Consider the following 24,443-nt stretch of genomic DNA (forward strand, 5'->3'; position numbering starts at 1 on the left):
AACCAAGTTCGAGAGATATTTTTTAATATTATGTATAATATCTTATTTCATACCGTGTATAATTTTCACATGTAATGATGTAGGGGCTAAGAGCTTGTTCACATTTATTTAATTTCAGTTCAGTTCAGCTCTAATCAGTTCAGTTCAGTTCAGCTCAAATAATTTCAGTTCAGCTCCTAATTTCCCTCTCTCATAAAATATTCATTTCAGCTCAGTTCAGCTCCAATCAGTTCAGTTCAGTTCAGCTCACTTCAACAAATGTGAATAGGTCCTAAAACGATCTTATATTTTAAGAAACGTGTAAATATCGTGAAAAGCTAAATAAAGCAACATTAAAGAATGGAGGGAGAGAAAGTTATTAAACATTATGAGCAAAATAAATTATAGTCTTATTTTTATTTATTTTTTATTTTTTGTGTGAATATACAAATTATACTCTCCTTAATCAAAACCTTCACAAATCACAAGATTACATAATTAAAAAAAATAATAATAATAAAAAATTGTACCATTTCTTGGTCACCAATCAATCAGGTGAAAAGTTGAACGATTGACTCAATTTTGACCCTTCCACGTCAGCCTCCCAAAATCATAAATGGACCCCAAATTCCAAAAATACCTCCACGTGTTGCACAAAGGACAGCTAAGCGCCATTTACACAACGCGCATTATAGCACCAACATAACCGACACACTCTAACCTACGCCTTATGGCAGTACAATCGTCATTGCTACACCTTTATATATACGCAGCGCACTCACTCTCTCTTTCACTTCCATTTTTACATCTTTCCAAAATTCTCAGTTTTTTCCAAAATAAAAAAAAATAAAAAATTAAAAAATATTCTTCTTCTTTATTTACAATTATTATTTTCTGGGGTTTGATTTATGGTTGAATTGAGCCAGGAATTGTTGAAAAATGGAAGGAAAAAAGAGGAAATTTCAAAGTATTCAAAAAATTTACGATGATGGAGGGGAAAAAGTTTACAAATTTAATGTATTATTGCCTAATGGGTCGAATGTAATATGGACAAAAAGAAACCCAGAAAATGAGAGAATTTCTGTTGATGATTTTGTTAATAAAGTTTACAGTGCAATGTTGAAGCAAGATGATTTAAAACCCAGAAGAAAGATTTTGTGGGATAGTAAAGAGTTGTATTTGGAAGATATTAAGGGTAACAAATTCAGAAATCATATTTCTTTTGATAGGTTTTCGCCTAACAAAACCCATTTTTTGAAGTTGTTTGTAAGTCATTTTACTCTTATTTTCTTCTTTTATTTTACTGTCATCATGAGTTTAATCTATGTTATTACCCAGTATGTGTTACTGTAATTTTTGTTTGATATATTTTTATGATTGGTAATTTCTTGTGAGTTGGATTAATCTATTTTCATGTGTTTAATGGGTAATATTTTTTGTGAGTTGGATCAATTGTATGTTGTCTGTTGTCATGTGTTAAATGGGTAATTTTCTATATTTGTGTTGGGGTTTTGCCGGTTTTGGTGTCATCCCAGAATATATATTTGTATGATTTCTCTTCGTATATTTTATACTGTTAAAAATTGTAATCTAGAAAAATCTTAGTAAATATCTATAATTAGCTAGATAATTGTAGAATAAGCCTAGTGTCATAAATATCTAGAGAAATCTAGTGTATGTAAGAAATTAAGTCAAAGAGTAATCTAGAGGAAGCTAGAAAGTTAGGTGTAGTATGTCGGTGGAGCAAGTAAACCGACATATACCACTATAAATACTAGAAATTGCCATGCATTTGTAGGAAATTTCCCATGCAATAATACTTACAATTTCAACCCACCACTAGCTACTTCCACTTCTATTTCCAACATTTGGTATTAAGAGCCACAATACCCATAGCCTTCCTATAATATCATACACATATTATCCCAAACACAACATAATATATAATGGCCAATAACAATGTGAGTTTTCCCATTCCAACTTTTGGGGGAGAAAGTTATGATTTTTGGAAAATTAAAATGAAGACGATGCTAAGGTCATATGGACTATGGAGCTATGCCGACAAAGGTTATAATGAACCTGAAGATGAAAGCAGCCTAAGTGATGCTCAAAGGAAGAGACTTGAGGAGGAAAGGATGAAGGATGCAAAAGCATTATATCTCATACAAAACGCGGTGAAAGATACCATTTTTCCAAGAATTATGAGGGCTAATACAGCAAAGGAGGCATGGGAGATTCTACAACAAGAGTTCCAGGGAGATAGCAAGGTGAGAAGTATCAAACTTCAATCTTTAAGAAGAGATTTTGAAAATTTAAAGATGAAAGATAATGAGTTGGTTAAAGATTATTTTTCAAGAATTATCGAGATTGTTAATCAAATGAAATCATATGGAGAAGAAATTTCGGATGAAAAAATTGTGAAGAAAATTCTAGTATCATTAAATGACAAATTTGATAATATAGTTACAATAATTGAAGAAACAAAAGATTTATCCAACATAACTGTTGAACAACTTATGGGATCTCTGGAGTCCCATGAACAAAGAAAAAATCGTCAAAGTAATGATGAAGACATGATGGAGACCGTGCTTGCAGCAAAAATTTCTCTTAAACCAGGAGAAATCAAGAAAAATGGGTCCAGGAAGAAGGCCGAGGGTGAAGATGAAGAAGATTCACCAAAATACAAAGGTATGGAGAATAAATTATTTTGTAAAATTTGTAAGAGAACTAACCATGATAGTGCAGATTGCTACTTCAAAGGAAAAGCACAATGTTGGATATGCAAAAAGTTCGGCCATGTTGGAAAGAATTGCAGGTTCAAGAAAGCTGATGTGGAAATTGCCAATTTTGGCAAGGAAGATAATGAAGAAAGCTTGTTTTGAAGAAGAAAATAAGAGGTTGCTAATGACAAGTGCATTAGCAGAAATATTTGGTGACATGAGCACCAAAATTAAAAGGAAAAATAAAGGAGATATATTCGAAAGGAGAATTTGGGAGATACCTGGTGACACGAGCATCAGTTAGAAAGATGGTAACACGAGTACCAACAAAATTAACAAAAAGAAAGACAACAAATTAAGGTTGGTAACATGAGTACCAACACAAAGACAAGAAGAAGAAACAACATCAGATGTCGTTGGTGACAAGAGCATCAACAATATTTTGAGAAGACAGTTTGGAGTACAAGATTTTTCAGATTAAGGGGGAGTGTTAAAAATTGTAATCTAGAAAAATCTTAGTAAATATCTATAATTAGCTAGATAATTGTAGAATAAGCCTAGTGTCATAAATATCTAGAGAAATCTAGTGTATGTAAGAAATTAAGTCAAAGAGTAATCTAGAGGAAGCTAGAAAGTTAGGTGTAGTATGTCGGTGGAGCAAGTAAACCGACATATACCACTATAAATACTAGAAATTGCCATGCATTTGTAGGAAATTTCCCATGCAATAAAACTTACAATTTCAACCCACCACTAGCTACTTCCACTTCTATTTGTATGATTTCTCTTCGTATATTTTATACTACTTCCGTTTCATATTATTTGTAACAATTAGATATTTTTCTTTTCTATTTTATGTAAAATCGTTATAAATAATATTTAATGGGCAGTATAAATTTGGGTTTGATGTTATGACTCTTATGAGGTACAATGTTTTTTTTAATAAATTTTTTAATATTTTAATGTTTCGGTTATGGTGTTATTCACCTGCAAGCCGAATTTTTTTGTCCAGAAAGTGGCTTTTGCTTTTGGATAAATGAGGTTATTGTATTCCATGGTATAATACTCACTATAAGGGCTATAACCTATTACATTGATGTTTTGTGCTTATAATTATGTGGGACTAAATGTGTTTTTTTAGTGTCATGGTATGTTGCTAAATTTGATATAGACTATCTGAAAAGTTTCACTGGTTTACAATGCTTTTGTTTTTGCTCATGTTCTGAATGTTATTTTGCTAAGTAGCTTAGTATACTGGCTGTGGATTCATCCTTGGTTTTAAGAATCAAATGTCAAATTTAGATGCTATATGTTGGCTTAGTTTCAACTATGATATATTATATGATGTGATATATTTGCCAAATTATAGTTTTAAGTGAAATGTTATTGTTGGTTTAGCAAGCAAGAATTTTACTTGTTTAGAGTTGTTTCTTTGTTATAGGATGGTTCTGATCAGACTGCTGACACATTTGAGGTTTGTATTACTTTAACATGGGCTTTTTCATTGGATTAATTGGATAATGATTGTTTGCACTTATCATTTTATTTTTTTGTTGGGTTTGACAGAATATGTGGGACTTGACACCAGACACAGATTTGTTGACAGAGCTTCCTGATGACTATACATTTGAGACTGCCTTAGCAGACTTGATAGTAAGTTTTGGGGTTTGAATCAGATTACACAATTCAATTTAAGGAGTCAGCTTTGGTTTTTCGTGTTTACCTGCATCTGTGCTTCATTGCTTGTGTTTTCACAGGATAATTCACTGCAGGCAGTGTGGTCAAATGGTAAAGATGAAAGGAAGCTTATTAGGTAAATATGCTTTTGTTTTTCAGCTTCTTACCGCTTTTACTGTATCAGAAATGTGTTTTATTTGTATATAATTGTGAGTTGTTTACTGCCTTAACCTTAAGTTGTCCTTAACAAAGGATATTATGATACTGATGAGTTGTTAATGTTGTTATACATGGGACGAGGCTAATGGTACTGCCAATGCTATATTGTGGTTTTATTTTCACTTTTTAAAGATTCTGTATTGGTTTTTTTTTTTTTTTTTTTTTTTTTTTAAGAAATATAGGGGTGCTGGACCTGCTTATTTCATATCTTAATCAGTAATTGTATGATGGAATTATGATCGTTAATGTGTCTTGTCAGCCATGATACCGAGAAATGATTTGTTTTGCAGTGTTGAAGTTAATGAGGATGAAGTTTCTGTATTTGATACTGGTCCTGGCATGGATGAAAGCGATGAAAATTCAATAGAGAAGTGGTATATCACTCTATCCTTCGGAGATTTTAGGCCCTCATGGTTTTATTTCTTGGCTATTATTACCAAAATTGCTGCCCCCTTGGTTCTTTCTCTTATGCTTCTATCTCTTGGCCATTTTCTTTCATTTATTAGGGGCAAAATGGGGGATTCAGCTCACAGATCTTTTAAAAAACTTGCAATTGGTGGAAAGCCTCCATATCTTATGGTAATGTCAAAATTTATGTCAAAGATAGTGGCATACATATCCAGGGACAATAAACAAACCTGTTTATGGAAATTATTATACTTCATCTATCGATTAGTGTTGTTCTTGGCATTTGAAGTTCAAAGTAGATGGATTTACTTCTTACAAGAGCAAATTTGATACTTCATGTTATATCAAAGAACGTTCGAAATTGAACTTTAAGTCAAGTCTAACCTGGAAGATGATTTACTACTTTCAACTTTTAAGTTTTGCTTGATTCAGATTTAGCCTTTACTATGGAAATTTACTTTTTCCTGAAGCATGGTTTGCTTTTCTTTGTAGCCTTTCTTTGGAATGTTTGGATATGGTGGAACCATTGCATCTATGCATTTAGGAAGGTATGATAAAGAACTTTTCCTAATTGGTTAATTTGAAACTTTGATCTTGCAACGTGTTTGTTGGGATCATCTCTGAATTCTGTACCCTTTGCTAGTCATGCTGTGGTTTTAGCAAAGACCAGAGAGTCCAAGAAGGTGTATTGGCTACGTCTTGATAGAGATGCTTTATTAAAGCGATCTGTTTCTGGTCATAGCTGGAAGGTTATAGTTTTTGTTTTGGAACTTTTTTTTTTGAAATTTCCTCTTTAGACAATACTTTGTTGGCCCAGAAGTTAACTTCAATTTCTTTCATTGTTATTTAATTTTCAGGCTGCTGGTGGAATGCGAGATCCGTTAGATTATGAGATTGAAATGTCACCTCATGGAAGTTTCACTAAGGTACACTTTGTGAAACATATTCACTAAGTTAATTCTTTAGTGTGGGGCTGTTTTTGTGAAACATATCCTCTATCATCAATTCATCACCATCAGCAACATTAGCATCTGATTTAAGAAGCAATTAGCAAATTTGTATTACTACTATTCACACGAATCAGCCTAGTTGATAATTTCTTTCCTTTGAATCATGAATTCATGATAATCAAGCCATGAGTAAGTATTCTACAAGTCTACAGTTTCCTAAACGTCTTGCAAAATTCTATTCTATTTTGAATTGATGACTGTGGTATGATATAAGAGATGCCTGTTGACCTTCAAAAAGCATAATAACCACTCGAGCCTGTCGTGATCAGTTGGTCAGATTGCTACATTGTTTTAGGACAAACTGTATTAGATTGATCTCAACATCTGTTGGAAAATGATTCGGTTCAGACATTAAATGGACATGCAATTGGTTTTAGACTTTTAGTCTTTAATTTCTAGAAGAGTGATATTTCTAACTTGTGTGATCTTTTCACTAAAAAGTATCACTGGTATGACTGATCTACTACATTCACGGGTAGGTTTCCATGTCCCTTTGAATTGCAGATACTACGAATTATGATTAAGAGAATTTGGAAAAGAACTTTAGATGTGATATCTCAAGAGACTGTTAAATCATTTTATGCTGTTTAAAACTTCTGACCTTGGACTTTTGCCCAATGCACTGCAGATTGTTATGAAGCCCAAGTTGAAGCTCCCTGATATATATCAACTCCAGTGCAAGCTCAAGGATATTTATTTCCCTTACATTCAGGTATGCTCATGTTTTAAGTTAAACTAATTTGCTGCATTTCCAATATCTATGTATCATATTAATGTGATAAGCAATTAATATGTAAATGTACTGAGTCTCAGACCTTTAATTCTTACTATAATAATCCTTATTCTTTCCTTTTCGTTTTTTGGTTCTGTCTCTGGCTGGTTCCATACTTTAATCAGAAGGTAATGTTGAATGTAAGTCATTGTCTTTTGGGTGGCTTCAGAAAACCATTTAGTTTTTTTGACTAATCTCCTCCTCTTGAGAGTCTTGACTATTGACTAATGAATCTCCTGATCAGTAAATAACATCTTCAACTTTGGAAGGAACTTTTGTTCTACCCCATCAGTTTTCATTATTAGAAAGTGCTAAAGTGCTTTCAGGTTATATGTTAACCCCACTCTCGGGAAATTGAATAATAGCATTACAATCACTTTCAGCTAGCTATATCACCTATATTTACGTTCTGCTCTTACTGTAGTATATGAGGTAGAAGTGAGTTTTGATCAATTTAAGTACTTCAATGTGGTAATTTAAAAACTTTCGCTTGCAGTCCTGTAATTACTGAATTTCTTCTATGTATTGAAGTTGTGCAGAAAGTTTTAGGTCTTTGACTTGTTCAGTCCTAAGATTCTATATACCATATTTGTAGTCTGTCCAAGGAGTGAACATTAGTTATTGCTGCCTACCTGGACGTTTTGCATTCTGCAGTGCTAGGTCCTGCATTCTGAGCATTACTGTCCGTTTTGCCTTAAGTTAATTGCTATCTATATTAGTCACTTTTGATCATTTTTTATACTTCTAAAGTAATTTAAGAGCAAGAGCTTACTCTTAGTTGCTTGTATTCTTAGAGATGAAATTAAAATAATTGTTGCTGGATTAATATTGTGAAGCAATGTTTCTGCAGTGTGATGAGATATCAAAGGCTGGGAGGACTACAACATTGGTGGACTTCGAGGTTCTATATATTTTGTACATTTTTGTGATGTTTTGTGAGCAGCTAATTTTGCTTTCATATCTTAGTTTTTTTTGTGGAGCTCTTGCTTTACTTAGTTTTGTACTCCGTATATTATATATCTCATTAGTTGGTAATGTATCCACCTATTATGGTGTTATGTTGTGATAATATTGAGCTTATGTTTTATATGAAAGGTTGTTCTACTAGTGTACCTTTAATTGACTGGGATTTTGCAGATCAATGGCGTCAATTTAGCTGAAATTGAAGGTGGTGAAGTAGCAGTGACGAATCTGCATTCCTGTAATGGCTTAAACTTCGTTGTAAACCTTCATTTTTCTATTAAAGAGGGCAAGGATATGTCTAAATCTCCAAGTGAGATTAAACCCTATCTTATTACCATATTTTGAATATTTACTTCGGAAATTCTATTTATTTACTCTGGAAATATCTCACCCTCTTCCTTGTTGTTTGGTAGAGTTTTCTCTTGGTCTGATGACCTGCATTGTACTTGTAACTTTTTTTGCTGTTCAGTAATTTCTTCGGTTGTGCTTTCAGGTTCAAGTGCAGCTTGTGAAGGAAATGCACGTCTGAAGTGTGTTTACTTTCCCATCATTGAGGTATAGGAATTTTGTATAGAGCTTCAACTTTTTATCATGGGTTTTGAGTCTTTTGATCCTTTAATTTTCTTTGCAGGGCAAGGAGAGTATTGAGAAAATTTTGGAAAAATTAAAAGCTGATGGTTTGGATATTAAAGAAGATTATGAAACTTATAGCCGAATTTCTATCAGGCGGTTGGGCCGTCTGCTTCCTGAAGCTCGCTGGGTTAGTTAGTCTCATAATTGAACTTCTTCATGCTTTGTTTATGGCAGTGCGTTGAGGTGATACGTTAGTGGACATATTCTTTCTGCCTTTAATCGTATGATATATTTCTGATAACCTCTGTTTAATTTCTAGTGATTGTCTTCTTTACCTTAATGTGCGCCCATGAATTAGCAAGTGATCACGACTAAACTTTAAATGCTCAATTGTATCAATGAAGTGTAGCTTTCATGTCCTTGATACATCATCAACTAGCACCATGACATAATGGTATGTATGCAGAACGAAGGCCTACAATCTGTCTGCTATACCTGTTTATACTTGTAACGGGTTGCAGGTCAACATAGAATTTTATCTGAGGAAAGATGTGTAAAGTAATGTGCTATTTAATATGCTTCATTTACAGGAAAAATAAGCACTCGTTGATCCTTTTAATTTGGTCATGTTTGTTACTGCATGGATCAGGCTTAGTCTTTTACAAACATGCTAACTTTTTCTAATATGTACCATAGGAGCTCCTTCCCTTCATGAAACCTAAACAGAAGAGGGGCGCTAAAGTTGAAATTTTAAAGAGATGCTGCATGAGAGTTAAGTGCTTTATTGGTAAGATTTTTGCTCTACATAAATCTCTCTTAAAGGTTATAAGTTTGTGCCATACTTAAGTCTTTTTTCTTGTGATGAAAATCTTTATTTTGCAGACACAGATGCTGGATTCAATCCAATACCTTCAAAGGTATTGATTTTGTTAGAACTGCATTCAATTCTTTGTTGTCATAATATCATTTTTAAGGCAGTAGGAATCAGAAATGCTATGACATCAAAGCTCTTGCCTTGTCTGTCCTTATTATGATCACTTTGGCATGTGTGGAATAATATATATTGTTTTTAAGAATGCAGAACAATATATCAAAGGAAATGATATGTGGGATATATTCTAGTTTACAGAGCGGGAGGAGGGAGCATGTTGCATACTAGGTGTCTGTCCTTTTGCATCCTAGAGTTGATTTTGTTAGTCGTAGTGAATTTTTTATTTTATTTTATTTTATTTTTTTCCATTGACAAGGTTTTTTGAAGTACTGAATTCTGTGAGTTGGTGTTTCTAGGATGGATGGATCAACAAACTCATAATCACATAAGGCTAGGCCATGCAATTAGTCAGAGAAGCTTGCCTACTCGGTTCTTTTTCTTGCCACATCTAAATTTTTGTTGTCATGTTATAACTTTAGACATGCCGCTGCTAAAATTAGAATCCATATTAATCAACCAAACTACAAGTTAAAATGTCAAAGAGTTCAAGATATTGTCTTAAGTCTTGATGAATATTAGGGTAAATACTTAAAAGTGGTCCAAGATTCAGGATTTTACTATGTTCGTTTCGAAGTTTATAACATCATAATATATGACCAAAGTTCATAGATAATGTCTCCTCCGAGATTCAGTGTTTTGAAATCTTCTGATTGGTTGGGCAGAAAGGGGGGTGGGGGGGGGGGGGGGGGGGGGGGTAGTGGGGAATGCCATTGAAATTACAAACTTTTTAAGAATTATGATCCATTATGTAATCGACCAAATGAATAGGATTTTTAAGCCTTATGGGATTTTTTATTCTTTCACTATGAACTTCTAACATATGTATGTATGAACTTGTAACATGTGTATTGATTTAGTAAATAATCTTATTATCTCTTGTTAATGCTGTGCACCTTTTTGTTTCAGACTGATCTTGCTCCTCAACATGCTTTCACCAAAGCATTGAAAGATCTGGGAGATGACACCAAGGAAAAAGGTGACTCTGTGAGCTGCTGTTGGTTAAAAAATGTTTAAGGTCATACTCTTAAATGCTCATAATGTACATCGTGATTGTAAATTTCTTGTAGCTGTAAAAGTCCAAATCGAGAGAGGTGGGAAGCAATTGACATTGCAACAGCTTGTAAGAGAGTATCAGGATTGGATTTTGCAAATGCATGGTCAGTACGATGACGAATGCAACTGTGGAGATGATGAATCTGTCTTGCTCCTGAGTCCATCTAACAAAGAAGCACTTGGCATCACATCTGATGGTAAAGTAGTCTATATTTTTCGTTCCTTTCCATTTTCTGTTTTTATTTTTTTCCTTCTTTACATAACTACCCTCCCTGTCCACACAACAAGTGATTATGGGCTGCTAAGATGCGTACCATGCCTTGAAGGTTTAAGCCACTAGTATGTGAATTAAACTGAGAACTTGTTTATGTTTTTATTTATTTTTATTTTATTCAACCTTTCTGCCCAATAAGAACTAATATGAAATATTTTTGGGACTATTTTGCAAAGATTTACCCTGAAATGAAGAGAAAAAACTTTTTCTATTGTGTTAATGAGTTGATGGTTACTCTTTATCATTTTATGTTAGCTTTAAAATTTTGATCATCATTTCTTTTTGAAAAGTGTAATGATATACAAAGTGAAACTTCATCATAGATATAGTGGTAGTAGCATCTTTGTCAAATGTTCCATTGACTTTTTTTTCCTCTGCTTATTTAGTTGCGAGGGTCCATCAAGCTGTTACTCGGAAGGGAAAATCCTGGAATAGGGGACAAAAGGTCAAAATTTTCAAAGGTGCCTGTCCTGGTTTTTACAAGAACAATGTGTATGCAATAATAGAATACTTTTTACTCGAAGGCTTTCAAAATGAGGCAGGTGGTAAGTGCCATTTTCGACAACATTCTATGTAAATCTGTGTAGAAAATATGTTGATATGTATTTCCACCAATCTTTCTTTCTCATTTGCTGCTTGTTGCTGACTGTAAATAATTTATAAAAAACAGGAGAGGCGCGGGTCTTGTGCAGGTTTGATAACTTATCTTTCTGTTAGTCTTCTACCATATTCTTTCATCACCAGTATGTCTTCTGATATTTCGGATTGTAAAGGCCCCTAGGTGTTAAGGATGAAGATGGTAGTGTACTTACAGCTGATGCTTCTGGCACAAACTTGGAACTTCGTAAATCGAAATCTCTGCCTATCACTGTGATAGATTCAGGAAAGGTTGGAACACTTACTCGTATGGAAAAAGCTGTCTCCCGTTGTTAGTGCACTTAAGCATTGGAAGGGATGTAAAATAAGCATGTTGCTTTCATGTTTTAATTTTGAGTATATTCAGCCAATAATGGGATGCTCTTTGCTGTAGTGTGCTGCTGTTAGTGACAGTGAATGGAATTGCCAATCTGACAAGCAAAATCTCAAAATGCCTTCGACAATTGAAGTTTTGGGACCAAAGCAATGCAAAATATTGGATATTGACGGGGTCAGTTAACAGTTATTTTAACATTTTGGCTTCTTTTTCATGTTTTATTTTTCATATGATAACATATCACAATCATCATATCTTGAGTTTGTTGATGTTATATTGCACTTCAGGCATTACCTACAGATGCTTCAATTTCTGCTGGATCATTACCTCCAAAAGAAGTTGTTGCTATACTGCGGCCGTCAAACTTCAGTCCAAGCTGTAATGCTAATGATTTAGATCAAAAATACATTTTAAGGGACAATTATGAGATGTGCCTGGACATAAATTTCGAGGCTGAAGATGGAAAAGGCCTTAAGTATGATCTATTAACTGTTAAAAATTCATCACTTAAAAGGATGTCAGGGTTTTTATGTTTTTTCATTAGTTTCCATCCCAAATTTGTTTCAAAAAGCTGGGGCGTACTCATTCTCATTCTCTCTTGTAAGTATATCACGTACCCTCTCTAGTTATCTTGCATCCTATATCTGCTAAGATTACAACAATGATCTGTTTTGCTACAGAAAAATTGTACCACTGCAAGTTGTGAAAAAATTGTGAGGGTCACTGCATCATCTAAGGTCAAACGATGGGAATTCTTGAAGGGTAATGATCAGACACTTGCATTGAGAGTGAGGTATGGTACCAGTCATGGATATACCCTCTCTATTTCCAGAATGTTTACGTGATGACCGAATTGCTATGCTACGTATGCTGGATGTGCCTTGATTTTGGTATTGCTTACCAGAATTTGTGAAGAAAAAAATGTTACCGAGCTGCATTTAATCTTGTTAGCTGTATTAAGTAGAAACTGGTACACATTTTTACTTCTAAGTTCTAACATATTGGAATCTTAGCATATACTCCGTATGATAGGACATGATTTCTTAAAGATTGCAGGTGTACTTACTGGGTTAAGTCTATTATTGACATCTACAACAGCAGTAACAGCAGCTAATATAGTCAAATTTATACTACAGTGCAGGCTCTTGCTTCCCACCACTCTCATTTTGCCGATATGATCAATTTGAAAACATTATTCCATTCAAGAGTATTCCACCTATAGAATGTCACTTAATGTCCAATGAGACGGTGATATCCCACTTACAGAATGTGAAGGTGAAACTATCATCAGATATGCATAGAATGACTGTTGTGGTATGAACTGTAGTGTCTTTTCGTTTTGTAATAATTTGGTTGGTCTTGCAGCATTGTTTATTTGGCATATTGATTTTTTTTTTTTTGTTTTTCCCAAAATGCAAGGATTAAAACTGATAAGCTATTTTTTTGTGTTTTTCCCAGAATGCAAGGATTAAAACTGATAAGCTAGACATTATTCGCCCAAGTTATGAAGCTACGTTGGCTTTGTCTCTGCCTCATAATAAGGGCCCCATCCTCAGCATTTCTTGTCAAGGTAAGCAACTGAGCATGGTAGTAGTGTACTGAATGAGGCCCCATCCTCAGCATTTCTTGTCAAGGTAAGCAACTGAGCATAGTAGTAGTGTACTGAACTACTGATATCTCAGTTGCTGAGCTTTCTTCCTTTTGGAAACAATATAAGTTACCATGTTTTCTTTTTTTAATCTGGGATTGATTTTACTTTGTTTTGTTTTCGCATCAGCTGTTCCTGGATCTCTTCAACGTGTCCACTTTTCATCATCAGAATCGGGCAACGGTTTACTTCCCCAACAGGTGGTTGAAGATTTCAAATTGGAGGTATTTAAATATCCAGGAAGTTTTTTTATTCAATTTTCTCTGTAATGTGAATTTATGATTTTCCATATTACCTACAGCGCTATAAGCGTACATAGTTTTTTTTTTTTCTTTTTCATGATTTTGAAATACTGATTGAGTGACTCTTAAATTAATTTTTCTTGTATAAAATATCAAACATAACTAAGGAATCATAAACTTATCTGTGGTATTGCACCATATGGAAACATTAGATAAAAGTATGAAACAACATACCAGATTAAAAGTAATCTATGTGGTTCAATTGACATTGACATCATTTTGTGAAATTTATTTCATTTATTTACTTCGTGTATATGTATTTGAACTTCAAATATATATCTGATTGAAAAATTGGAGTTTAAGTAACAATTGAAAAAATAGCGATTTGTTTTATTTGTATTAAGGATCTTTCTTGGACTTGTCATGGATTCAGCTGTGGCATTTTTTTTTTGTCAAGATGAATGTCTCATGTCTATTGTACGGATAAAGTAATTAGGAGAACACTTGAAAGACTATGCTAACATTTTAAAGACTTATTTTGGACACTTTTGGCTCATCACTGATTCAGAACTATGTTCAAATAAATGAAAAAAAAAAGTTTTGACTAATATGTGCTTGACTGTTGGTAATTTTGATAAATTAATTGCTTTCAGATGTTCGATAGACATCAGAATCATGTCGAACCAGGAACTGAAATAGAGCTGGACGTTCATGGGTTCTCTTTCCTGGATAAGATTGGTCTAAAGCGCAAGGTAATGTAGTCTCTTACTTTGCAGCTTGAAAGCATATTTATCATAATCATATATTCATATACATCATTTAATTTAATTTAATTTGCACATTTTTTTTTCTAAACAATAATACTTTTACTTATCCAACCTAGAAGTAAGAAGATATGATTATGTTCTTTTCTTTGCTAATCTTTCATAGGAATAATCTCTTATTAGTTCTATTATGGAAAGGCATGTATTGCAAGTAGATATATAATATATTACTGCTTATTTTGTTACAAGCATCAATGATTTTTTTGTGGTTCAGGTTGATAATGATGGTTGTATTGATCTTAGTGGTATCTTGAAAGTCACAGAAGGCTATGGTAAACCAGGTAACACATGGCTTTTGCCTTGTCTTGTCAGTGTCCTTTAGTTCTTATTGATAGTTATCTTCAGGTTTAAGTAATCAAAATGATTCTGGGTTGAAGTTCATTCTCTTCCTGATTTTTACCTTTTAATCTCCATTTGATTGCATCAGTTATGGTAAATTAATTGCATTGTACTTGTAAATGACAGTTTTGGAGCTGTATTGTATTGTTGCTAGCTCAAATCATGTCTGTCACTCTGTCTTCTTATTTAATTTACCTTGCATGTGTTTTTTAATAGTGTCTATCACTGTCAAATATAACGAGAACATCATCTTTACAAAAAAGTTTCAAGTTGAGAAACGGGAGCTGAGGATTGCAACAGAGTTAGCTCTGCTTTCTTTTCTTTTTAGTGATGACTGATGAGAATGTTCTCACATCTATATTTAGTCCTGACCCCTTCTTAAAATTTTCTGCTGTTAGGTACCTGAGGTTTGTCCTGCAGGCTCAAAGCTGACAGATGTTGCTTTTGAGGTTGTAAATGTTGAAGGTGATGTTGATCAAACTATTGACGATGAAGTCAAGCACGGAAAATCACACACATTAAGATTGATGACAGACCTGGTAAATGACAATTCTGTAAGATATGCTTTTCAGAAGGGGCGATGCATTATTCCATCGATTACTCTTCCTCAGACAGAAGGACGTTTCTGCATTGAGGCTGTTCACTCTCTCTACCAAGAACTACGTGTGAAATTTGAGGTTATCCAAATCTGCATAATCTTGTCTTTATATAAAGTTTTGGTTACATCATTCATAGACTTACTGTTTCCCTACTTTGTAGGTTACACTCTCAAGATCAACTCGTACAGATTATGATACCACGTCTGATCACCAAGGTACGGAAGAGCTTGATTGTGATGTACCACAATTTTCAGATGAGAGGTTCTCATCCCCTTCAGCTACTTATGCTGCAAATAATTTGGAAACCAAGGGGCTTGAGTTTCAGAGCTCAAAGGTATATTGACGTTACATACCCGAGCTTAAGTATTTTTCCCTGTACTGGGGCTAAATTATGTTGTTGACTGAATTCATTCTGAAATTCTAACAGAGCCTTTTTCCTGCAAGGCTGCAAGTTAACTGTTTTATTTTCTATGTAGGTAACTGTTCCGGTACCTAAGGAGGAGTGTGATACATTATCTTCCCTCCAAACTCCGATGGTGAAGCAGGAAAAATCCACACCTGTATTATTTTCTGAATCAAAGTTGCAAAAGCAGCAGGTAGAATGAGAAAATGTGATAACTATATTGTCCATTTTAATGATTTCTCAGCATCATTTCAAAGTCGTATGAAAACTTTTCTTTTTAAAACGAAACGAAGAGTTGAAATTTCTTATTAAGGTTTCTGTTTTTCAGGCTACCCTTGCACAAAATTTAAACAAGAAGTCTGATTTGAAATGTGAGCACAACTACAATATGTTCAAAACTCCAGAGAGGAAGATCATATGTGCTGATTCTTATACGCCTGAGAAGGCGATAACCTTATTGGGATCTGATTTACAGAAATTTGAGGTAGAAATAACAATATAGATAACAATAAGTGTTAGCTTAGTATTGAATTATGCATCTATCTAAGCGTCAACATTTTCTATCTTATAGTAAACAATTTGAATAGCGCTTAGTTTGCTGTGTAATTTCAGAGGATTTTTTTCTGATTTACTTCATGTTAGAGGTTATAATATTGAATGTGTGGTCTTGCTGTGTTTTACATCAGCAGATTGCTGAAAAAGACATCCAGGATCATGGGTCATGTATTAAAAATCTAGAAGGCGACTTGAAATGGGCTATGGTGCACAAGGGTCACATCGCAGAAGAGCTGAGACTTTTGCAAGGTGCCTTATTTTATATTTTTCCCATGTAAATTGAAGAAATGATACAGTTGTCATCAAACAGACTAACTGGCTATGGTTGTATCTTGAACCGTTTCAGCTGAATTGGAAGTGCTGCCACTGCCACTATCGCAATTAAATTCCATGTCTCAGAAAGAAGTGGTGCAGGAAAAAATAGAAAGCAAGGTTGATTCAGCAGCTGCAATATACAGCATTGCTTCCCAGGACATGAAAATAAAAAATCAACTCCCGGATTTCATGGGCGATGTGGTTGGCCTTGTTGCCCTTCTTGCAACAGCACCTACACCTATGCATAGTTGGTATATTCTTTCTCAATCCTCCTTTTAGATTTATCTTTCACCAAGTAAAAGTTTGTGTTGACAGCCTAGAGTACTGATAATAATGTGCAGCTTATTCGCTGAATATTTGGGGGAAGATCAAATGCTAGGAATTGTCTGCCTATCCAGTGCTGCTATAGAAACACCTGATGTTTACGAAACAACCATAAATTACCTAGCTGAAGAGTTGGGAAGAAGTTTTGAAGGTCGTCAACTATTTATATGCCTTGAGGATATCAGGCAAGTCTATTTAAGTAACTATTTACACCGGAGCTTTTTATTGCATGTACACAACTACACAATCTTATTTAAAGAATGAATTCCAGGGCATATACCGGGGATGTATTAGAGAATGATCATCAAAGAAGGTTGGATTTACCAAACCCTACGTTGCCTGATGGATCAACTCCGCCTGGTTTCTTGGGGTATGCTGTCAATATGATTGACATAGATGCCGAACACATTCAAGTTAAGACACTGGCAGGGCGTGGCCTTCGTGAGACCTTATTTTATCATCTCTTTGGGGATCTCCAAGTGTACAAGACGAAGGAGCAACTGAAGTATGCTCTTGGCTGTATAACAGATGGTGCAATCTTCCTAGATGGATGGATCATGCGCAGAAAGGGCGCAGTCTCATTAGGATCCATGTACGATTCCTTCACTCTCCCTTAAATTACTGAAGAAATAATATTGTGCTATTGAAGTTCATAATAGATAACTGATATGACTGAATATTTGTTCAGGCATGTAGACGTGCATTTTCCTGTCATTGCTAAGGAGCAAGTGTCTTCAGATAGAGAGCAGATCTTGGAAGATATTACAGAAAAGAAATTAGAACTGAACCTGGTGACTAAAGCCATTCCTTACATCATTGAAAAGCGGGAAATCTGTTTGAGCGAATTTCAAGGCAAAAAAGCTGGGTTCCTGAAGTTAATTGAAGATAAGGAAGCAACACATAAACTCAAATTATCACAGCAGTCCTTGCAAACAACTCCAACGGCGCCTGCTCCCACACAAAGTCCTTGTTAGTAGTAGTGTTAGGAACATCAGTTTCGTATTTGAGCTTACATTGCATGGTAAACTGATATTGGTAGGTGAAGGGGCAAAGTGCCAAGGCTTGTATGGTTGTTCAGTCGTACAATGATGGCATATTTTGATGGTGATGTATATATACTTTTGGTTTTAAAGATAGAAGGAGTTTGTGCTATATACATATGGTTTTTCCAATATTAAGGTGTAGATAGAAGTATATCCATTCCTTCCATAGCTACAAAAGGCGAAAACATTATCTAAATGGCACATGACCAATTTTTAATGTCTAGCTTAGTTCCACTTTACACCATATTTTGGTTCATACGGTCATACACAATTCAAGTCAATAGCCGAAGTTTGGGTTTGATTTTTTGGCCAATTTTGGGTTTTGGGAGGGGCGGGGGGATACCAAAATATAACTCCAAATATAAAGCTTAATATTTTGTACAATAAATTGTTCAAATTGGAAAGAGTTTGGATTATTCGTGTTTTCGCTTTCACTTGTAAATTTCAGTTTGTTTCAAATTTAAAGACACCCCAATAACATAACTATAAGGGCCTGTTCTCTTCAGCTTAATTCCAGCTCCAATCAGTTCAGTTCAGTTCTTAATTTCCTTCTCTCATAAATAGTACAGTTCAGCTCTAATCCATTCAGCTCTAATCAAATCAGTTCAGTAAATCAGAACAGACCCTAACTCTAAATCGAAAGTTCAGTATTTGAGCAATATAAATAATAAATGGTTCAAAATGAAATGAGTTTGGATGGTAAGAATTTTTCGTGTATGTCATTAATTTCAACTCGGGTTTAAAAAAACCCTTCTCTCTCAAAGTCACAAATTAAAAAGTTTTAGTGAGAAGCTGATAGACTAAACAGAGTTTAGAAATCTAGAGAGAGAAAGTGAAAGAGCGACACTGTAACTTCTGCAATTAACCATGTTTCCGACGAGTTCTCCGGCAAGTGTTCTCTACTTCTTCGTTTCTCTCTCTCTCTTTTTTTGTTTTTTTTTTCATTTCTAGGGTTTCTTCTCTCACATGCATGCAATTTTACTACGCAGTGTTCTTTGATTTGAATTTTTGTTGCTCGAACTCTAATTTTTGAAATGTAATTGGAACCTATTGGTGTTTATAATCGATTATTGATGTGCAATTGTTAGCTATTTTAGCTCAATTAGGTTTATTTTTCTTGATTTTAATGTGAATTTAGATTTATTACAAATTCTCATGTTTTGTATTCTCTCGCATTTGATAATTTATTGGTTCAATTGTTTTTGATTTGACAAATTCCGCATTGTAATGTGATGCTAAGTGTGTTTGTGCAAGTGCGTATTTTCGAATTACTTCTAATGAATGAATTTCATTGTGTAAAGTTGTGATGAAAATTGACTCATGAAGTTGTGTGTGTTTATGGATTGATGAGTAATGACGATGAATAGAGGCAATTAATTGTCATTTTATAGTATGATGTGACATTGGTGGGGATCGAAGAAGCCGAAAAGTTCAGATTTTTGCTGGGTTGAAATTTAGCTTAGTAGCTGCTGTTATTGTAGGCTGCATTAGCTATGTTTGATAGTAGCAAGTTTGGGCTTTCCTTTATTTCAAATGCCACTGACCTTGAAATCAATGACTATTGTATCAGCTGCTATTCTGATTCTGATTGTAACGTTCGGTAATTGTAAAAATCAGCAAATAATTAAGTGACTTTCAGATGGATAGAGGAAGGGGGGAGAAATTAATATAATGTTAACAATATTTTACGTCGGACACAAGCTGTTTTTCAATTGTTTAGGTGGATGTTAGCACTGCCGTTTTACCTCAGGGGGAGTTGTTCTTGTCTCAATACTCTCAGTGTTATACTTGCCCATTTTCTGCTCCTCTCTCCTATTCTAAGCAGAGGTTGGGTTTTATTACCCCTAGTTTTTTTTTTCGTTTTTGTTCATATCTTTTTTAAAGTTATTATCTCGTTTAGGGGCTTTAAAATCAACCTTGGGTAATCTGTTTAAATATCAACAAAGGTTAGACAGACCCAATTTGTTTGGAGTTTTTCCTAGTTTAGCTTTATAATGCAACTTGCTGTACTGTTTTTATTTGTTAAATGATTTTTCAATGTGATCTTGATACTTGTTTATTTAGTGCAAGATCATATAAATGTTTCAGTTACTATAGTCGCGTTACTCGTGTATGATTTGTAGTTTCTTCGAGTAATCTAGAATATACTTATCCATGATGGTATGGAGTCATTAGTAGAAGGTTGTCTCTTTTTGGGAGTGGATTGGGCATGAAAGTCTTACAAGTTATGACAAGCAGGTTTTTGTTTATCACAGAGACAGTTGTGTTTTGCTCTTTTACGGGATTCATTTCTTACCTCAATTTTATTTATCATTTGGTTTAATAACAACACTTAGCTTACTTGTGTGGGTTGGTGGAATACTTTCCGATGCGTTCTGAGAGACAATAATCTGTTCAGATTCAAGAGATATGTATAATCTTGCCCTAAAATAGATACTTATTTTTAAATGTATGATGTGTTTTTTAGTTTTCTTGTTCCTTATCATTTTTAGAAGCTGGAGTATTCCAACTATTTTCCCCATGTGGTTGGGGATGGGAAGAATTATGTAAGAACCAAGAGGGGTTCTTATTTATTGTGATGGGAGACTGGGACTTATTGTGTCATGTTATGTTGAGTTTCTTTGTATTTTTGAAGGAAAAGCTTATGAAGTCATGGGTTTTATTAAAAATGATTTGTCTTTCGTATTTTTCATGGAATTTACTTTGGCTGAATATTGCCTTTCTGTTAGAAATAATGGTGAGGGTCATGAGTATTAGAATATGCTTTACAAGTTGGTGTTGAGGACTCTTACGAAGTTGTGGATGTAATATGTACAAAACTAGATTTTAGTGCAGTTGCACCACAGCTTTGTTATTTTGAGTGCTTAAATATAAATCCCCAATCATATATTGATAGCTACTTGTTAGTCATGCTATCTTGTATCGTAAATTGATGAATTTTATCCTTTTCTTGATAGATTCCAATAAATGCCCAGGCGCTAGTTGTCCAAGATGTTGCAGCTCTAAATAGTGTAGATTCAAATAACTCTTCTGCAAATACTGCGACTGACGTTTCAAATGGAGCAATTCCTTATGCAAACACCATAATGTCTAATTCTAAGGTTGGTTCTGTTGGTGGTTGATACATATGTATTGGATTACATTAATTTAATGGATTGGTGCCCTATTTACACTAATACTCATGCTCCCTTTGATGATGTACTTATAAGTGGGAAGATAGACATGTGATTCACTCCTTGTTACTTATGATACACTGCCAGACTGTAGTGGCAAGGAGAACATGATGTCCAATATTTTTGTTTGTATGCGGTGTGCAGAAATTGCAAGATGAAGTAGAAAAAACAGGGAGTAAAATGAAGCAGCACGAGGACAATATAAAATTTCTTAAGGCACAGAAAAATCAGCTGGATGATGCTATACTTGATTTGCAAGGTATGCTTGTCATTTTCTCTTTTATCATAGAGAACTTTTGAACTTGTTTGAATCTGGAGGCAAGAGACTTTGTGGAAAAAAAAATGCTCATTCTTATGGGAAATGTATATGGTCCTAGAACATTTATATAGAGAGAAAATATAAGTTGATTAGGAAGAAAAGGCATATAGGAAATTGATATTGCTGAGGTAATGGTCACTTTTAATTCCAAAGATTCAGATTGCTATGTTAAAAGAGGTAAATACTTGTTGACTGGGCATGTGAATAAAATCAAATCATGTAAGCACCACATGTCTTGTTGAAAAAATTGGTCATTAGGCTAAGTTTCTGAGTTGGAGCTCAATAGATTATAGATGTACTGTCCAATTTCCTGGTTAACTTTGTTTTGACTTTTGAGAGAAAGTTATTTGTTTGAATTTGTTATATATTATGATATTTCAAATGTTTTTAAATATATCAACAGATGGGATGTCAGCTCTCTTGAAGAGAAGTAGAGAATATTCTACTGTTACTCTCTTTGTATTCTTCCTTGGTATTCTATATTCATATCTAATGCAATTAATTTTTTTTTTCTCTTCTGTAGTTAGTCTTGGTAAATACCTTTCCTCAAGTGCTGCAACCAAGACTGAAGATGGCAACACTTCTCATGTTCAAAATGAGGAGGAAACTATCAAGCAAATTTTAAAGCATGAAAATTCTGCTGCTGGTATTTATTGCCAACTCAAAAATCATCATGATTCTCAGATTTCAAATCTATCTTTATACGAAGATGTTCTTGGTATTGTTGCCTCCCTAGGAAAAGTAGATGATGACAATCTCAGCAGGTAACTTGTACTCAAACTTGTTCAAAAATTAATGCCTGAATGCGCCACTGTACACTGCACCCAGACTATAGAAAACTAGAAATCACTCCTTTCGCTCTAATAAGAAACCATGTTATTATTGTTTATGGTCAAAACCTGCTAACAAAGTTTTTCTTTCGAAATATTTGAAATAGACTGACAATTCTCTTTTGTTTGTGCTTGCAAATTGCAAACTCAGGCTTTTTTCTGAGTATTTGGGCTTGCAGACTATGCTCACAATTGTCTGTAAAACTTATGAAGGCATCAAAGCCTTGGAAATATATGATGGTGAAGGACTTGTAAATAAAGATTCTGGAATTCATGGCGCAGGAACTTCTATTGGACGAGCTTTGGAGGGTCGTTTCTCTGTGATATGTCTTGAAAACCTAAGGCACGATTTCCAAAACTGTGTGTTGTCTACTAAGCTTGTATGTTAGTCACTTTAACCCCTTTCTTTGTGCAGACCATACGCTGGTGAATTTTTGTCCGGCGATCCTCAGAGGAGACTTGATATTCCAAAACCAAGACTGCCTGCCGGTGACATTCCAGCTGGATTTCTTGGCTTTGCTGTAAATATGATTCATGTAGATAGGCCTCATATCTTTTGTTTGACTTCGAATGGGTGTGGCCTTAGGGAGACATTGTTCTACAATCTATTTTCACGTCTTCAAGTCTACAGAACAAGAGCTGAGATGCATAATGCTCTTCCATGCATCAGTGATGGAGCCATCTCTCTGGATGGTGGAATGATCAGGTCTACTGGTGTGTTCTTCCTTGGTAGCAGGTACCTTTGCACATAATCTTCAAATTTTCTGAACACACGATAGTGCATCTGATCCTATAAATGATTTATGTTCATCTATCTGGAATAAGCTGTGTGCAGTTGCTGATAATTTGATATGTATGGTGCTTCACTCAATATCAAGCTTTGCTACTGTGAAACGCTAGTATTGCTTGATGCCACTGTGATGTGCTACTTCCCTCTGGCTAAACACCTAGGGCAAGGCTATGGATTGATGAGCCTTGTGCTTTTCTGCTCATCAATTTTTTGCCAGTTGGGCCATGGGTGTTGTCCTGTTCTGATGATGATTCTTTCCTGAATGTTGTGGATTATTGGATTAGGCACTTGAAAGGTTGTGGCGATTGTCATAGTGTCATGGTAGTGTACACTCTGCAGTCTGCACTGATGTCGCTCACTATTTCACATACATTACTGCCAATCTTTCAAATAGGACTAATAGGACAAGTCTACTGAACTTATGGCTAGCAAATTACAATTTTGTTGTCTAAAGTGTTGTACTACTTGTATCATTAGCTTGCAGATTACGTTTTTGTGGTCTAAAGTGCTGTACTACTTGTATCATTATTCATTTACCAAATTCCATTGAATTTAAAGAATAACTATCTTCAATCCTCCATACTAGTATTTCCTGGATAGACTTTATTTAGTTAATTCTTTTTTTCAGTAATTCCAGGATAGACTTTAATTATCTTTTTTTTTTTTTTTCTCTGTGATCATTTCTGAAATTTAATTGAATTAACCTCTTATTTGTTACTTTGCTGTTGTTTTTCTCAATGCTACTGAAACAAGGGAAGAAGTAGATGTGAGGTTCCCAAAATGCTCCAATAGAGCAAGTCTCCCTGACAAGTATTACGAGCTTGAAAATCAGATAAAACAGAAGAAATGGGAAAAGGAAAGAATTCAGGAAGATATTCGAAGAGAACAGGCAATGTTAGAGCATGAAAAGCAAACCTTCAACTTGAAAAAGCAAGGTTTTATTAAGTTTCTAGCTGATAGCTCGACTTTCATGGCACAGGTAATTCTTTCTTTTTCACTGAATGCCATTTCTGGTGAAGATGTAATTGAAATTGCTGAATTCTAATGTGATATTATGATGATTGGCAGCAACAATTGCAGACAGCTGCAGTACAAAACAGACAGGTTCCTCGATAGTCGATGATATGCTCCCGTTAGAGGACTAAGGCTGTCATTATGACCTCGTTGAAGAATCTTGGTTTGGAGCTAATCAAGTTTCTCCCATAACTTCAGGGACTGCAGACATGGTGGCAGATTAGGCTCTAGTTGGGTGATTAGTTTGTAGGTTCTTCGTAGTTGGAAATTGAAATCGCATTGTGAGGTACCGAATGAATTCCTTCCATCTCTTATCTTGCCCTTCAGCAAGAACATGAACTTAGGTTTTGGCTTGAAACTAATCTAACTTGTATTTTTACTGCATTTGAAAGAAATTTCTTGGGGCCTTTAGG

General features: G+C 34.6%; 1 protein-coding gene and 1 pseudogene across 2 annotated transcripts; both read left to right on the forward strand.

The window, feature by feature from the left end:
• Positions 1-829: 829 nt before the first annotated feature.
• On the forward strand, positions 830-17,993 carry LOC145564314 (structural maintenance of chromosomes flexible hinge domain-containing protein GMI1-like; annotated as a pseudogene). Its single transcript, XR_014094796.1, has 39 exons — positions 830-1,245; positions 4,141-4,173; positions 4,266-4,352; positions 4,457-4,512; positions 4,886-4,969; positions 5,102-5,174; positions 5,496-5,551; positions 5,647-5,752; positions 5,861-5,929; positions 6,642-6,725; positions 7,636-7,686; positions 7,923-8,058; positions 8,254-8,303; positions 8,380-8,508; positions 9,018-9,108; positions 9,204-9,238; positions 10,219-10,288; positions 10,380-10,562; positions 11,026-11,184; positions 11,310-11,331; positions 11,413-11,527; positions 11,670-11,786; positions 11,900-12,212; positions 12,293-12,405; positions 12,749-12,926; positions 13,071-13,182; positions 13,390-13,484; positions 14,156-14,254; positions 14,541-14,607; positions 14,882-14,970; positions 15,064-15,342; positions 15,425-15,598; positions 15,741-15,860; positions 15,996-16,151; positions 16,354-16,471; positions 16,569-16,788; positions 16,879-17,046; positions 17,133-17,453; positions 17,550-17,993. The product of XR_014094796.1 is annotated as a structural maintenance of chromosomes flexible hinge domain-containing protein GMI1-like (transcript).
• Positions 17,994-18,664: 671 nt separating this feature from the next.
• On the forward strand, positions 18,665-24,369 carry LOC145564315 (protein DEFECTIVE IN MERISTEM SILENCING 3-like). The gene is made up of 8 exons (XM_081624631.1): positions 18,665-18,792; positions 20,862-21,005; positions 21,222-21,336; positions 21,920-22,160; positions 22,378-22,569; positions 22,642-22,962; positions 23,770-23,995; positions 24,085-24,369. Exons 1-8 carry the CDS (start codon positions 18,772-18,774, stop codon positions 24,130-24,132), a joined length of 1,308 nt encoding a protein of 435 aa, XP_081480757.1. The 5' UTR covers positions 18,665-18,771; the 3' UTR covers positions 24,133-24,369.
• The last annotated feature ends 74 nt before the right edge of the window (positions 24,370-24,443 follow it).

The sequence above is a fragment of the Chenopodium album genome, chromosome 10 (assembly GCF_948465745.1).
Source record: "Chenopodium album chromosome 10, dcCheAlbu1.1, whole genome shotgun sequence".
Lineage (NCBI taxonomy): Eukaryota > Viridiplantae > Streptophyta > Magnoliopsida > Caryophyllales > Amaranthaceae > Chenopodium > Chenopodium album.

Coding starts and splice junctions, on each gene's coding strand:
- LOC145564315 (XM_081624631.1), top strand. CDS start 18,772: ATGTTTCCGACGAGTTCTCCG. Junction 18,793..20,861: donor TGTTTCCGACGAGTTCTCCG/GCAAGTGTTCTC, acceptor TTTTCTTGATAG/ATTCCAATAAATGCCCAGGC. Junction 22,161..22,377: donor GATGATGACAATCTCAGCAG/GTAACTTGTACT, acceptor TTGCAAACTCAG/GCTTTTTTCTGAGTATTTGG.